The 18,000-nt window shown below is 39.4% G+C and overlaps 1 protein-coding gene across 1 annotated transcript in view; it reads left to right on the top strand.

The window, feature by feature from the left end:
- The window catches only part of LOC136874827 (protein KRI1 homolog), a 170,163-nt gene that overhangs the window by 136,149 nt on the left and 16,014 nt on the right, over window positions 1-18,000 (top strand). The window contains exon 10 of the mRNA XM_067148504.2: window positions 13,798-13,958. Coding sequence (XP_067004605.2) covers window positions 13,798-13,958 — 161 coding nt within the window. The remainder of the gene's footprint in view (window positions 1-13,797; window positions 13,959-18,000) is intronic.

Raw genomic sequence — 18,000 nt, 5'->3', positions numbered from 1 at the left:
CGCTAGGCAGATCCGTTTTCAGATCACGTCCTCATGTACCAATTTGTTATTGAAGGGTTTGTTATTGACGTAACAACCCTTCATTGCTGTGCATGCAATTCAAACTCGTATACCAGTTTTGTGATGCATATTATCTGGTCAAGAGGTTTTCCAGGGCAGATAAGAAAGTCATCATGGTAGAATGCCCTGTAATATTAGGAGTTTATAATACATGTATGGAAGGAACAGATCTCATGGAAGAGAGCGTCAACAGATTCTGCGTGGCAGTTAGGAGCAAAAAATGGTGGTGGGCAATTTTTTCCTGGATTTTAGACGTCAGCCTGCAGAATGCTTGGTACCTCAGCAACATGTCACGGCCTAAAATGACGCAGCTTCAGTTCAAGCGGGAAGTGGCGCAATACTACATCAAATCCTGCGGCACGGAGCCCAGGGGAGCGGGGCGCCCATCGCCCTTGCGCACGGGGAAAGGTCGCGTACATGAAGTTGTACGGTACGACGGTCGAGACCACCTTGTGATGTATATTCCAGATAATAAAAGAAGACGGTGTGCATACGAGTAATGCTCTAGCATTGTTCGTACAGGGTGTGTAAAGTGTACGTTGGGCTCTGCATACGTTGCTTCATTCCGTTCCATATAAAGGGACATACAGATCACTGAATCTTCAGAGAAACCCACAGCAAATGATCACACCAGTAAACTGAAGAATTCTGAATACCCTGTCAGTTTTCAATACCATTTTCCAATAAATATATTTATTTTGATTACCATATGTATATATAATAGGTACTGTAAATAATGTCTTACTGTATATAAACTATTTTATTTTATCTCTTAGTAAATAATCAACTCAGCAATAACTTATATCTTCTCCACGCTCACTGTCCTCTTATTTTCATTATTTTCTCAAAGAAAACAACATATGTGTTGTTACCTTGCAGACTACTACTTAAGCGCCTAGCGTTGCATATATGCAACACCCTATATTTCCGAAACTAAACACGTTTGCTTCAAAATAATGGATATTCCTTGAATAATACCCTATCCTAAGAATGTTTATTAAGAAAAATTGAATATTTCAAAAAATAAGAAATTTGGGCGTTCAAGGGTTAATATGAGAAGTTGCGGCCAGTATCCAGTATTCGGAAGATAGTAGGTTCGAACCCCACTGTCGGCAGCCCTGAAAATGGTTTTCCGTGGTTTCCCATTTTCACACCAGGCAAATGCTGGGGCTGTACCTTAATTAAGGCCACGGCCGCTTCCTTCCCACTCCTAGCCCTTCCCTGTCCCACCGTCGCCATAAGACCTATCTGTGTCGGTGCGACGTAAAGCAACTAGCAAAAAAAAAAAAAAAATGAGAAGTTATAATTCTTAATCACAAGAGCTCACTTTGTCTTGAATAGGTGGAAATTAATAAACACTTGTAACATTCCTTGTCTTAACGTACATTTCAATACAGACCAAAATGAGAATTGTAACGTGTAAGGCTGGTACCCTTCGACAGGCCGGACTTACGAATGGTTCATCGAAGAGAGGGTAGTAGCCTTTCGAAAGCTGCCAGGGTGGCAGTCTAGATGATTGAGTGATATAGCCTTCTAATAAAACTTAACATGGCTTTTCTATGCTGATACTGCTACACAGTTGAAAGCACTGGGAAACTACAGCCGTAACTAACTCCCGAGGACATGCAGCTCTCTCTGTATGAATAATGTACCTACTGATGATGGCTTCCTCCCAGGTAAAATATTCAGATCTCCAGGTGGGGACTACATGGGCGGAAGTAATCATCAGGAAGATGGATACCGACATTCTGCGAGTCAGAACATCGTGTTAGAAGTTTTAATTGTTGTGGTAGGTTAGAGAATTTGAAAACGGATATGGATAGGCTAAAGTTAGATGTAGTTGATATAAGTGAAGTATGTGGCAGGAAGAGCAGGATTTTTGGTCAGGCGACTACATAATTCTATGAATCAAGGACCTCCATAGTTTTCTATCTCTCCACCACTCCCTTCCTTCCTCCAGTAATTCTACTTTTACTCCTCTCTTCTCTATACTTTTCTTCACCATGTCTGTCCACTTCTTTCCAGGCCTTCCACATTTTCTTCCTCCTATTATTTTCTCCATGAATACTCACTTCCTTACATTTTCTGTCTGTCCTTATGTGGGCATTCATGTCTCCTGTTATCACCACTTCTTTATCTTCAGTGCACCTATCCTCCAAGAACTCCTGTAGACTCTGCTAGACATCAGTACCTGTCTAAGGTGCATATTCTTGGATAAAATCTTGCACTCCATTCTCCAAGCCAAGTCTGATTTTCATTATTCTGTCATTTACCTGTGAACCTTCTCTATGTACTGTATCAGGTCTTCCCTCAATAAAAGCTACTCCATTATTGCAGTTTGCACCTCAACTTCTAAACAACTGAAACCCACTTTCTCAATATCTTTGATCCCTTTCCTTTCCACGTTTCACTCGATCCCAACAATCCATTGTCCTTTTTTTCCATGTATTCTATTAGTTCTTCTGCCTTGCCGTTAAGGATCAAGACATTTATGGTTGCAGTCTTGGTCCCTGGTTGCCCACTTTTCACAGTTCCCCCAGGACAAGAACATTACGAACTGTGCATCGCTTTTGGGGGGTGCCTTAACCATTTCCAAGGCCTCAACTCACTCTCAGTCATTTTATAGGTTATTAGTACGATAGACTCACCACACCCAAAGGCATTTTATACATAATGCCAGGATTCTTTCCCCTAACATGGTGAAACAGACGCCTTTTACAGCCACCCCTAACATGGAGTACAGATGCTGCTAGCTGGACTTTTGTTGTGTTACCTCCACCAAGGGACCATCAGCCTTCCTTAACACATTAACAACGGGCCCCGAATAGAGGCTGCTACCCCATGTAGACTGGATAGTTCAAGCCTCCAAGAAAGAAATTACACTGCTGCACTCAAACTACTGTAACTCAAAAAATATTTAAGATATCAACCTCAAATTGGGACATGTACTCAGTAGATTGCTTTAGTAGTCTGTACATTGTGATACCTTTCAAAGCAGTACCACTTGTAGCTCCATTTAATACTTTCTAAGCACAGTGTAGTATGAATGCCTTGCTTGTGCCATTCATATACTTACTGTTTTCATGTATGTAAAGATTTCTCTTTACGGCAATCTCACCATTTAGTGTTAGCTGTTAATCATTAGAAATATCTAATTCACTGTCACTCGGTCCCTACTATAACTAGTCTGTACATAATTAATCACAATTACCACTAGCTGTCGGCTGTCCGCACTGGAGCTACAGTTATTTTGTTAAATACATGAAGGTTTAAAGAAAGAAAGATGCAACGATAATTTATATTCCATGACTACACTGTTTAGCGAGAATTCTTGTAGTCTGTCACCTGCTGTCAGCTGTCACCTACTGTTAGCTGAGAAACTTTGAAAATTCTCAGGGCTCGTCACCCATGTGACACATCAGACAATGAATCTGCATATAAATGTTGAAATACTTTTTCGTCACATAGGGCACGTGGCCATGGGCGCGCCATCTCATACAATGATTCTTGGCGCATAAGAACACCCGTGTATATACGAAGTTTCTATGGCTACAAAGACTGTACAATTAAAAAAATACATTTACAGTAAAGTCTACGATCCCTCTGCTCCATGACATGATTGAAAGTAGTCAAAATTATAGCCAACATAGCACAACAAGCTACAAACGATGCCTGTGCGTAAAAACGGAGGTCTCTGGGGCCGGTCATCAGTTTGTTAAGAGTATCGAAGCCATTGGCCTCTTTAGATTGTACTTGTATTTGTCCCTGAGTCCAGGGTTGCCTCTTCCGCCATCACCTTACTGAAGTCCACCTTCTCCGCTGTAGATTCTGGTGAGGTCTTCAATCATAACCCTGAGCTGGGACCCTTACCAGATGTTACACACCGGGTCAGTGTGCTCGAGGACTCACATAGATAGAGACACCACTTGCTGGTAGAGCTGCCTCCAAAGACGGGTCCCCACCTGCTACCTTTATGACTACAGAATTATCAACACAAAATCAGACAGGGGAAATGCAAGAGTTGGTTTAATAATGAATAAGAAAATAGGGCAGTGGATAAGCTATTATGACCAGCATAGCAAAAGGATTATTGTTGTCCAAATAGACACCAAGCCAATGCTCACCACAGTGGTGCAGGTCTATATGCCAACTAGTTCAGCAGATGATGAAGAAATTGAAAGAATATACGAAAAGATAGAAGATTTAATACAATATGTAAAAGGTGACGAGGATCTAATTGTTATGTGAGACTGGAATGCAGTGGTAGGCCAAGGAAGAAAAGGTAATACAGTAGGAGAATTTGAATTGGAACGCAGGAATGAAAGAGGAATTTAGCTGGTTGAATTCTGTACAGAGCATATTTTAGTCCTTGCTAACACTTGGTTTAAACACCACAAACAATGGCTGTATATGTGGAAAAGACGTGGAGACACTGGAATTTATCAAATAGACTTCATTATGATTAGGCAGAGATTCAGAAACCAGGTGTTGGATTGTAAGGAGCAGACGAGAACATTGACCAAAATTTGTTGGTCTTGAAATGCCATCTGATGTTGAACTTGAGAAAGGAAGGAATGCAAGGAAATGGGATCTAGACAAGTTGAAAAGAAAAAAGTGTAGGGATTGTTTCAAGGAACATATTGCACAAGGACTAAATGAAAAGGCTGAAGGAAACACAATAGATGAAGGGTGGAGAGTCATGAAGAATGACATCAGTAGTGCTACTGAAAAAAAGTTAGGAAGAATCATTGGATAACTCAGCAGATATTAGACCTGATTGATGAGAGCAAAAATACAAGAATGCAAAAAATGAGGAGGGCAGAAAAAAATATGGGTGATTAAAGAATGAAGTAGAAATAAACTGCAGGACTTAGGACAGCTAAGGGAGAAGTGCAAGCATGTTGAAGGTTGTATGGTCCTAGAAAAGGTAGTCGTTGCATACAGAAAAATCAAGGAAACCTTTGGCGAAAGGAAAACTAGGTGTATGAATACAGTGAAACCTCGTTAGTACGTTCCTCATTAACACGTTTTTCTGCTTAGCACGTCGTAAATTTGAAGTCCCGGCGCCCATCATATTAAATCTGTATAAAAAGTATCTCACTTAACACGTCACAATTTTTCACCTTGACCGCTTAGTACGATCATATATTCCTCAGACCTGAAAATATTCTTTGTCATCCCTTGTATACGGAATGTGATTTCCAACAGAGATAAGAGCCCTCGCCAGGGGTGGTTCGGAGAAAGTTCCACGATAAGAGGAAATGATGTTGAATTCTCGAACACCGAGTATGTTGCGCCTTTGAGGAGCAATCTGTTAGCTTAGGTAAAGTTGAGTTTTGCATCATTGATTGGCAGCAAAGACTTTACACTTGAATAGGACAGGACAGTGTTAAGTTAAAGCACAGTAATAGATTCCACTGCAGCTAGGAGCGCTGAATTCAGTTTTCACGCGTTTAAAAAAAAAAGAATTTTAAAGCTCTCCTGTTGACATACATGGCTTATGGCTAGGAGTCATCCGAAATTATGTGTCACGGAAGTTACCACCACAAAGTGTGTAACGGAAGTGTAACTCTAGCAACCTTGCAACTGTTGGTGGATGGTCATGACCAAGAGACATATCTGTGATCATTTGATTTTCACAAAGGGAAAAGTGGTTTATTTTTTGTTCTTTCTTCTATGGAAAGGTCTTTGTCGTCAGTGAGATTGTTGAATAATTCAGTGTGCTTGATTGTGCTTGTAGCCTATTTCACATTCCAATAAGAAGTTAGAAATTTATTTATTCGAATTCATTCTTTCCAACTTTTGGAAACTTTCCTTCACACACTCTTTTTTTTTCTTATACGGATTTTCAATTTTATCTCGGTTGCCCACAGTAGTGTTCAAAGTAGAAGGTGCTAGTTTTAACGTTTGCGCCAACTCTACGCACTTAAGATGTGGATTCCTATCTACTTCTTGAAGGATTTTAATTTTTTCTTCATTAGTGAGTGGTTTCACAACCTTTTTCTTATCCATAGCTAGGCTATCACAAGACAGATACCGTATGAACCGTGTTACTGAACTTCTCACGATTATCCTATTAGTCCATAAGTAGACTGTCATGCGACAAAAATCACTTCACTTCTTTTTACCACTCAACACAATAAATTGAAGGTAATGCCAATAATTGTTCTTGTGATAAGATGATTTAAATCAGTATGATATGCCCGAAGTTAAAAAAGTTTATAGTGCAGCAATAGCAGATCTTCGACAGGTCATTTGTGGGTGCCGTTAATAATAAGGCTTCCATATACTGTAGGCCTATTCCATTAAAAAGTTACGTAAAGATGCAAGCAATTGTAAAGCGGTGTACCATTCATACAAAAATACAAACTGCTATTTTGACAGTTGGCACGTTTTTATTATTAACCGGCGAGTCTGTCCGAACCAATGTTGAGTACTGCCGAAGTTTCATGTTCAAGATGGCGGCTGAAGGCGCTTAATCGTGTATGGCAAGAAATTCATGCACAAAGTGACCAGAAAACAATATTTAATTACCCACTGGTCAGAAACCTAAGGCTTCGACTAACAATTCATTATACAATTGTTTTAGGAAGAAAGTGATCTGCTATAATATGTAATATGTACTTCTATGAGCCCAAGGGCAAAATAATGTCATATCTGCTCTTCTGTATTTTTCTCATCTTTTAATAGTCTCTTGTTACTTTAACAGGCTCCAGTAGAGAATTATTGATATTTGTTCTCTCGACTTTTTCACACTTTTTAGGGCTATCTCCTGAAACACTACACACACAATGTAAAATGTTATACTAATGTGTAGTGATACCATCTCCCTGTTGGATAGTTTTTAATGGGATATTCGATAGTACATTTTCCTGCTTAACACGATTTTTTTCGTCGTCCCCTGCAGAAACGTACTAACAAGGTTTCACTGTATTAAGAGCTCAGATGGAAAACCACTTCTTGGGAAAGAAGACAAGGCAGAAAGATGGCAGGAACATATTTATTAAACCGTTGTATCAAGATAAAGAAGTAGATGACAAGGTTCTGGAACAAGAAGAGGCTGTTGATGCTGACAAAAGGAAAGACCCAATTTTCAGGTCAGAATTTGTCAGAGCTTTGAGAAACCTAAATAGGAACAAGGTACCTGGAATTGATGACCTACCTTCAGAATTATTAGTCTGGGGAGGTTACTCCATTTAGTATGCAAAATGTATAGTAAAGGAGAAGTGCCATCTGGTTTTAGAAATCAGGTGCTAATGAGTGTGGAAACTACCACACCATTAGATTAGTAGCTCACGCATGCACAATTTTAACACGTAGTATTTACAGAAGAATGGAAAAACAAGTTGAAGCAGAGTTCGGAGAAGATCATTTTGTCTTCAGAAGAAATGTAGGAACACGTGAAGCAACCTTGACTTTACGTCTGATATTTGGTCTGGTAGGTCCAGTCCACTACAGTAATAGAGTAAACCGTACAGCCAGTGATGATGATGAGAAATAACTCGACCGTTGGGCAGATGAGTTTTCTTAGGTGGGGTGAGGGTCCCCTCCCCCAGTGTAAGAAATGTCACTGGAACCCATCAAGCAGCATCTATCTCCGGGTTAAGGGGCGGCTGCAGAAGGCATCTCTACTCCACGTTTGGTGCGGCCTCGTCACCTGCTGGCAGCAGCTCTAAAATGCCTTTGGGAGTGGCAAACTCATCATAATAACAGTGTAAATGAGTGCAAATATGGTGCGGCCTTGGAAAATGCTAGGGCGTCCCCTGCAGGCGACGCTTAGTTCTTCAAGTACTGAGGGAATTGTGAGAAGTGAGTGACCAGTATCGTAATATATCCAAATCAACATCCTAAGCCCGACAAAAAAGACCGAAGGGTTATTAGAGTTCATGGAAGAGGACATAGCCATCCTTGGTCTTAGTGAAACAAAAAGGAGAGGAAGAGGGTAAAGAAAACTGAAGGTAGGATACACGCTGTTTTACAGTGGGAGATGGGGCACAGTGAACGGAGTGAGAACGATCGTTAAAAGGGATGTCTTGGAATGTGGAGGAGGTGAAGATGGTCAGTAAAAGAATGATCATAGCTACGATACAGTTTCAGACAGGAACACAAGATTTGTTTCAAGTATATGCTAAACAAACTGGAAATAAAGAAGAGAATTCAGAACAATTCCTTGAAGAAATGAAGAAATACATAGAAGAAAAGAAAGTAATTATAATGGGAGATCTGAATGCACAAGTGGGAAGAGAGAGACTGGGAAAAGAAGAGATTCTGGTGCTATATGGATATGGCGAAAAGAATCAAGAAGGTGTTATGTTAGTGGACTTCTGCAAGAGGAACCAACTAATAATAGGAAACACATGGTTCAGAAAGGAAAAATAACCAGAAGATTACCAGCTATGGATGGGGAGACAAAAGAACAAAAACATTGATTGATTACATATATTGAAAAAGGGACATCAGAAAGATCTTATGGACATTACAGCTATGCCTGAGGAAGCCTTTTAGGGTAACCATAGAGCAGTGATACCAAAGTTGAAAGTAGGCAAGGTCACAAAATTACAAGAAAAAAAAAGAAAGAAAGATTAGGGTCTGGAGATTGAAGGGAAAGCAGGGTCAGGAAGAGTTTAGGACAGATTTATAAAACCTGATACCAAGGACAGATATTAGCCATGTTGAACAGGAATGGAATAGTTTTAAGAGTGCTTTCTTAAGGTGTGCAGAGAAAACATGTGGCAGAACATCAGGAGAGGTAAGAGAAAAAGAGACAATATGGTGGAATGATAGAGTGAAAGATAAAGTAAAGGAAAAGAAGTTTGCAGGAAAGTAGTAGCCAAAGGAAAGAAGAAAAGTTGGGAAACATTCACTCAGGTAGTAGCGAGTTGGCCATGTGGTTAGGAGCATGCAGCTATGAGCTTGCATTCGGGAGATAGTGGGTTCAAACCCCACCTTTGGCAGCCCTGAAGCTGGTTTTCCGTGGTTTCCCATTTCCACACCAGGCTGTACCTTAATTAAGGCCATGGCTGCTTCCTTCCCACTCCTAGCCTTTCCTATCCCATCATCACCATAAGACATTTTACTTTATTACAAGATAGTATTTCCATTACAAGATCAAAAGATGGAGATATGTATGTATTGAATAGGAGGACAAATTAAATTTCCTTTATAAAATAACCATATAACCTACCAGTATCTGCGATGGTGCAACATAAAGCAAATTGAAAAAAAAAAAGGCAGGAAGTAAAGGAAGATTTGATCTGTGGGGAAAATATTATTATTTGGAGTTATAAGAAACTGTAGGAATGAAATGGTGAACACAGGATTTGTGAAGAATAAAGAAGGAGTAATACTGACAAAACCAGATGGAATGAATATTTCAGTGAACTGCTGAACATGAGAAACCAGACATTACAGTGACAGAGGTGGAATGGGTAGTTAAATATGTGAAGATTGGAAAAACTGTGGGAATAGATGAAGTAGCCATAGATCATTGATCATTTGATCAAAGCTGCAGGACCAGCGGGACTCCAGTGGACTTACAGAATACTCAAGTGTGTATGGAGAGAGAGAGAGAGAGAGAGAAAGTGCCTGAGTATTAGGGAAAGGGAGTTACAATATTATAATGGTTATAGCGTCCGCCATGCCAACTGGCAGTGGGCCCGGCCCGGCACCGTACAGGCCCACCCCTTACGCTTCAAACGCGCCAATCACAAGCAGCACTTAAGTGCTAGGCCAGCCCCTCTCGCTTCCGCCAGCGGTCCCGTAGCAGAGGAGTATAGAAATGACTCCACGATTAATCTGGAGTGTTCCATCTTGCGAGATTCCTGGATCCATCGAGCATCCGGACTATCTAGAAGGGCCAGCGCAGATATATAAGAGAGGAACAACCTTCCTGAAGTCAGTGAGAGTTAGACTGGGTTAGTGAGTGAGTGAGAGCGAGATTGAGTTCGCTGGTGTGAGTTAGCGAAGAGCGCAGTCTGTGATAGCCTGGACTGGGGATGTCAGCCTGATAGAGTATCTGCCTGTTGGAGCCGAGGACTCGTTCCTGTTTCCCTGACATTGTGTGTGTGAATCCCTTGGGGCCGGCTGCTGGAGAATAACCTTAGGTGTTCTGGAGCAGCGCGAAGGGAGCACTGGGTGATGACGTGTGCGGACTGCGCAGTGGATACTATCCCGACCTGCGAGACTGACATGTAGGCTGTGGACCATGACAGCGCTAACGAGTGTGACTTGAGTGGCAGAGAGAGTGTAATGAGGCGCACACCTCTACCCCCCCCCCTCTCTCTCTCTCTCTCTCTCTCTCTCTGAAACTAAGAGAGAGAGAGAACCATGTAAGTATGTTCTGTACTTATTTATTTAACCTGCCAACATGAGAAACCACCATCCTTTCCCACATTGCCAAGACAATGGAAAGGATATTGGAAAGAATAATTAGAAAAAAAGGCGAAAGTCAGTTACAAGAGGAACAATTTGGATTCAGAAGTGGAAAGTTAACAGTAGAGCCCATTTCCATTCCGAGAGAGATCATGGAAAAGATATAATAATGACTTTTATAGACTTAGAGTAGGCATACGACAGCATCCCCAGATCAAAAGTTTGGGAAAGCCTGACACACAGCGGCTTTGGCAAGGAACTAATAAAACAATAAGAAAGGCAATATATTAAAACTGTTACAGCTGTGTGAAGACAACAGTGGGTTGAACAGAATTGTTTGGAATTGACAGTGGGCTCAAACAAGGGAGTGTATTGTCACCTTTGCTGGTCATAATGGTGATTGATGGTATCAAAAAGGCAGCAAGAGAAGATTATAGAGGGGAAAAAATCAGCGTAATGATGTTTGCAGATGATGATGCGATCTGGCAAGAATATGAGGAGGAGGTATAACAACAGCTGAATGTTAAGTAAAAAAGGAAGAGGATGTAATAAAATTGGGGACAAGAAACTGGAAATACTTCAAGTGAACTGTCAGAGAATGCATATGGAAATTAGCAAAAGGATACAACTGAAGAGTGCCTTTTACCACCATATACAGAGATTAATATGGAATAAAGATGTACCAGTAAAGGCTAAAGATTCACATATGAGGAGCATCATTTCAAATCGCATTAAGTGCACAAATCATAATTTTACTGGAAGCTAAAAAAATTTAAAAAGAATACTTCCTAACCAAATAAGACATGTCAAAATTCTTAACAGCAAGATCTAGGTATTGAGGTTATGTTCCAGAATTAGTCATGATTGAAATATTTTCCAATACATGATGGCGTCATTCTAATTATAAAATGTCACTGAAAACGTTTTGAACCAATTCACTGAACAAAATACATTTTGACACAACCATCTTTTTGCAAGCCGTCCACTTCATGGCCGTATCGATGAGTATAATCAACAAATTAATTTAAAAACCACCTAATCAATACTTTATTAAATTAATTAATATTAATTATTAAATTAATTCGTTGACAACCATCTTTTCACATAATAAAATTTGAAACTTTCATTTGATACCAAAGTGTTTTTATTGACTTTATTATTAGATACAGTGCATCATGTACAGTTAATAAAGTTATTATTAACACGTTGTTGATGGTAAATGGATGTTTTACAGTCTTGCAAATCCTTCTTTGTGCAGACAATCACACCGGGCGAGTTGGTCGTGCGGTTAGGGGCGCGCAGCTGTGAACTTGCATTCAGGAGTAGTGGATTCGAATCCCACTGTCGGCAGCCCTGAGGATGTTTTTCCATGGTTTCCCATTTTCACACCAGGCAAATGCTGGGGCTGTACCTTAATTAAGGCCATGGCCACTTCTTTCCTACTTCTAGCCCTGTCCTATCCCATCGTCTCCATAACACCTATCTGTGTCGGCATGACGTAAAGCAACTAGCAAAAAAAAAAAAAAAAGTTAACCATCACAGTCATCATTGTCATTAGTCGTCCTACCAGTATCTGATGTTAAACCAATGTTTAGTACTGAAACATAAAACTGCAAACTATTGAACTCTTTCCAGTTGCCTCTAAATCTTGTTTTTAGCAGGTTCTTGACATTCGGTTTTTAGCATCAGGTAATGCTCTTCGTTTTATTTATTTATTTATTTATTTATTTATTTATTTATTTATTTATTTATTTATTTATTTATTTATTTATTTATTTATTTATTTATTTATTTATTTATTTATTCACGAAGCACAAGATACTGCTACACTGAGCAAATTTCACTTGCACTGTCAACAGACTGTTTAACAAACGTAAACTTTTATAATAAAATATAACAAACATAACAAAATATAACAAGATCAGGTACACATCCTACTAATAACAACTGTCCAAATCGAAAACCATGAGAATGTCCATGTTCATAGCCAAGTCGTCGTGGGTCAAGATGGCGGTATAATCCCTTCACATCAACTTATCTTTAAGATACTATTTACACACCTATCAAATACACTTTTAATTGATGCTATATCAAGCTCTTGTCTCCTATTAATATTGTTAAAGAGTGTTGGGAGGCGGATTAGGAAAGATCGTTGAAGTATTGAGTGCTGAGTGTGGGGAATGTGGAGAAGGTCTTTGGTTCTGGTGGAGCGGGAAGGAACGCGGAGAGAGAAGAGTGAGACAAGATGTTCCGAGCGGTAATGTCCATTTAAGATCCCGTGGAGGAAACTCAGGTCAGCTACCTGTCGCCTGATGTGCAGCGGTGACACATTAATTGCCATTAATACCTGCTGCGTAGACAGATTTCTGAGCTTGAGGTTTCTGTTCCTTACAATTGCAGCAAAGAAGGACACTGCTCTGTCTAACTGCTTAGTATTGGAGGGGGCGGCTGTTGTCCAAATCGGAGAGCAGTAGTTTAAGAGCGGTTGAACGATCGTGAGGAAGAAGTGACGAAGAGCAATGGGGTCAGAAATTTCTGTGAAGCGATAGAGAATGCCTAGTAATTTCATAGCCTTGGTTGTATATGTTTTTATATGGGTCTTAAATTGTAATTTTGTATCAAATATTACACCTAGGTCACGCTGTTGCGTAACCACGGTGATGGGCTTGTATCAATTATGGGAGGTCCAGCCTCATGTCTTGCTTCAGAAGGGTTACAAAACGTTTTGAGGGGTCATCAAAATTGTATGTTGGCTCCATCTTTACTATAACACGGGTTGACCACTTTTGTCGCTTTTCTTCAGAATCATTTTCTTTATTTCCTCAATCCTGTACAATTTCTAAAAATGCTTGGCAAGCATCTTGTAGTCAGGAAGCTTGGTAAGTAAACACTCCTGATGTATGTTATAAATGATCATTATCAGTAAAATCATCTTTCCTGTGGGAGGAATTTGGTTTTTGGTGTTATAGAAAAGTCTCTTTGTAAGTGCTCTGACATTATTACACCTGAGGAATACCGAGAGATCTATAAGTCTGTAGGGACTGTAAAACATCTAGGTAAAGAATGGGTTGTAAGGGACTATAAGATGCTTGACAAGCATGTTTAGAAATTTTGAAACAATGCTCCTCATATATTCTGTTATTAATTAAATATTTTTTTAAGGTATTTTCTAATTTATTAACATTGCATTCTAAATAACTTCAAAGTTATATACTATCTTCTTCATTCAGATGGTAGTAATTACCTAGTTCAGTTCCTCGCATCTTATCACCATATTGCTCGTTATTTTGTAAGTGATTTTCACTTTTTTAAATTTTATATTCCTATCCTTTTTTGTCTATTGTTTATTTATTGTTGTAATTCTAGATTCTGAAAGCTGATGACAAGGAACTGAATCGCTGGTGCTCTCTCAAGAAAACAATCCAGTATAGACCAGAACATGTAGAGAAATATGATGTCAAAGCATATAAAAGGAAGGCAACAGATGAAAATCTAAAAAGAAAAACCTTAACAAGTCTTTACTCTCAGTAAGTAAATTTTGTAAGTTAGAGTAATTTAAAAACAAAATTATTGGTGGTGGTGATTATTGGTTAAGAAGAAGTAGGAGTGGGCAACTATCTCTATTAACACAATGCGGACCAGTCCCGAGAAAACTCGTGTTTGCCTAGCCGAGTGTTGCGGACCGGTCCCGAGTTATCTCGTGTTAGCAGCAGACCCAGCAGACTGAACTTTAGTGCTATCTTTTGAGATATACGGGAACTATTTGGAGGTCAAAGGTAAAAGAACTCTGTTATGTATGGTTCTACACAATCGATAGTCGCATTTCTTTTCGAGTATCCTTCATATCATAGATTTTCTTTGCATTTCTTGACAACATGTTTACAAAGTTCGAAGAGCCATGCAAGATGGCAGCGCCCAGGGATCGCATGTGTTTAGACAAAGATGAAATTATTCGCGAATTATTTGCTGATACAGGCTCCGAATATCTAAGTGAAGCAGAATATTAAAGTTCGATGATGAAATATCTTCTAACGGAAATGTTTCAAGTGATGACGAGGATATAGTCTTATCTTTAAGGTGTGGAATTCACGTTGTGCAGAACGAGCCTGTTAATTGTGTTGCGGGTGTAAATATTCTAAATATTGTAAATAATGTAGTGTTTTCTGGCAACTGGGTCATGGACAACAGTGAACCTAGGCTAGAGGATTTTGAAGGTGCTCCTGGTATAAAGGTATGGCCTAATGAATCTGGAAACATAGGACAAGTAGCAGGACTTATGTTTGGTGAGGAATTTTTTCTGTATGTAGCTGAATAGACAAACTTATACTATGAGCAGAATTCACATTCTCATAATGTATCCCCTAAAACACTAAAGTGGACAAATGTCACTAGCAGGGAAATTTAAAAAATATTGCTCTGTGTATATTGATAGGGCAGGTGAAGAAATCATGTCTGAAAGATTACTGGCCAACTGATCCCTTAATAAAAAACCCATATTTCCGAAAACTATGAGCCGAAATATATTTCAAGAAATACCCTGCATTTCAACAACTATTCAGGAAGGCCTCTAGAAAAATGCACAGTAGTCGTTCAAAAGCTAGTGAAGTTCTGACAGTTTATTTGAATGCATGCACTCCAGCTTAGAGGTAGTTAGAAAGTGGCCGGGAACAGGGCTGTGTATGGGGTGAAGGGCACCCGGTCCGCAATGTGTTAACACTAGTCAGAAGAAAAATGGAAGAAGTCCGACACTTTGAAGAATGGAGGTATTAGCAAAACAAAGGGAAGGGTTGCAAAAAGTGTAAAAATTAAAGACTCCCTATTCCTTGCGAGCCTAATATTGTTGGGGTTGAAGAAAAAGCAAGAGTTGACTGAGGGAGGTCAAATAGGAAAGATCTGGTGAGACTCAGCTGGGGGTTCCATGGTCACTAACCCACACTCCCAAAATGAAAGTCCCTGGGTCCCCTTTTAGGACATGCATGGGATACCGTGGCTGTATCTATTACCCCTACCCAGAGGGTGTTTAATTAAGTGTAGTATTATATAAGTATTACATAAGATTTAGGTCATTGTTTATAAGTAGATGTAATTTCAGATGCTTTTTAAAATGCCATTGTTCACTGTACAGAATTGTATCTAAAGAGAAAGTAGAGCCAGTCCAATTTCAGACGAGTTCATTACATACTGTAGTCTCAAAGGTTTTTGTTGTTTTTCGTTGACAAAGAAGAGAAAATATTGTTGGACTGTGTGTTCCTAAAACATGCTCTTCCATGGTAAATCGATGTGATTACCTAACTCTGTTTTTCTTGGTGTATACCTAGTAGTTGAATTGTGTATAAATTAATTATATGCACCTACAAAGATTTTTGCTTGGATTTCTGTGATTGACAGTAGGTGAAATGAAACACTGTTTTATAAGAATATCACATATCACCTACAGATTTTACACAAATCTGTACTTGCATAATGTTGATATTCTACAATCTTTAGCTTTAAAAGCATTGCATTCTGCACGTGTAACAAATAATCTTGAGGGTGTTAACACCAGAAAACCATGTTTTTCGTATCATTGCTGCCTTCCTAATACATAACCTGATTGAAAAGTTTAAAGGCCATTTTAAATTTCAAATCAGGTGCCACTACAGGCCCTACATTTCTTTTGTTTGTTCTTTCTTTTGTACTTTTGTTTTCAAAGCATCACCGTTCATTTGAATACATTTTAATAGAGTATCATATGGGGTGTTAGTTAGAATCACTGCTAAAACTTTTCGAAAGAGTGAACTATAGGCCCATATAACAATTTGATGGAAATGTAATGCCCCTTGTAGATGTAGACGACCATAGAAAGAAACATGGATGTTTCATTCACCAGATATTATGTACGTCCTAATGTTTCAGCAGCGCTAACTTATCTGGTGTTCCTACTCCTAGTGTTGAAGAAATATGATAAAGTAGACTCTTTATGATATCCCTTTTAGCACTGCAGCCATGGATTTTTTTCACTTCATTATTTGAGGAGAACCTCTGTCCTTGCAGATTTGTTTTCAGTGTAGGGATGCCCAGAAATCAAATGGCACTTAGTCTGGGATATATGGTGGATGTGCTGTTCCTCCAGTTAATGTCCGTGCTACCATTGTCACAGTAGCAACATGTGGACGGCATTGTCCTGGGTCAATTTGACATCCTCTGGCTGTCTGCTCGTCAGTTTTGACATTTTGCTTTACTCTAAGCCTACTATATGGCAGACCGAGTAAACCGAAACTCTCTTGGGTGTCTAAGGCTGAGATTTAATGAATTTCGTCTGGTAAACACAAAATGTGTCACCAGAGATCTTTTACATGCTGTCATTGTACAGTCGAATGGACTTTTTTCCACCCTTCAAAAATCTGACTACCTCTGCCGGGTTTGAACCCGCTATTTTGGGATCCGGAGGCTGACACACTACCACTGATCCACAGAGGCAGCTGTCCTAGAAGAAACATTATTTTTTGCATACAAAAATACATACATACATACATACATAAAAATTTTCAAGTGAAAGGATGCACAGAAGGCCTGTAGAGATTTCAGACGAATTAAGAACACTGATCAGAACGAATGAAGAAGTACTGGGCAGATAAGAAGAATCAAACAGTTATAAACATACAACATACTGCATCCGTCACCCTACCCCTCAAAGATCTCTGGCATTGTCATCGGAGTCGTATACTGGGTTTTGGGCTAGATGTTATTAATTTTAAAAATCTAATGGGCCTATATAGTGCCAGAAATGGGTGAGTGAAATGAAATACCTAAGAAGTATGATAGGAAAGAGAAAGAAAGACAGATTCAGAAACGAAGATGTCCCGACCCGGCAAGAGCTGGATAAGGGGAAAGGAGGATGATGACAAATGATTTGATCTGACAATAGGTGACAGACTGATTTTTATTTCATAGATAGAAAGAGATAAGGTTTAGCATAGAAATGGTAAGTCCAAATTTGGAAAGCTCTCTGTGAAATACGCTGTGATCGATCTTGTCAAACACTTTTTCGAAGTCCATATAAATCACGATGTATGTTTGTTTAAAGCATTAGCCACATCTTGCAGTAAATTTCATAGGGTAGTGACATTTGCCCATCTTCCATGATAGAATCCATGTTAATAGGGTGAAACGTAGCGTAGAATATGATTAAAAATATGGAAAAAAATAATTGTCTTGAATACTTCAACGAAAGCTCAAGGTATGGAAATGTACATTGTTATAATCTCTGGTTTTATGTATTGGACATATTCTTGACATTTTCTATATTTCTGGGATACACTTTTGTTTAATATATGATTAAATAATGGCTGCATGAAGATATCTGGTCAGACTTCGACTATGTAGTATGGAATCCCATCTTGCCCACTGGACTTCCAGTGGGAAGCCATAGCCATGGGGTCACTGATTTTATTCTAACTTTGGGAAGTTGACCCCACTCTAGGGACACCATGACCTTGACGTCAGTGTGGAGGTTTGTGTGCTCGTTGATTCTGAGGCCTGTATCAGCTCGTTACCCTTGCTGGATTGGTTTTGGAGTGGAGCCAGACT

Source organism: Anabrus simplex, chromosome 5 (assembly GCF_040414725.1).
Source record: "Anabrus simplex isolate iqAnaSimp1 chromosome 5, ASM4041472v1, whole genome shotgun sequence".
Lineage (NCBI taxonomy): Eukaryota > Metazoa > Arthropoda > Insecta > Orthoptera > Tettigoniidae > Anabrus > Anabrus simplex.
The sequence above is the reverse complement of the archived record's forward strand: the minus strand, read 5'-3'. Positions and strand labels throughout refer to the sequence as shown.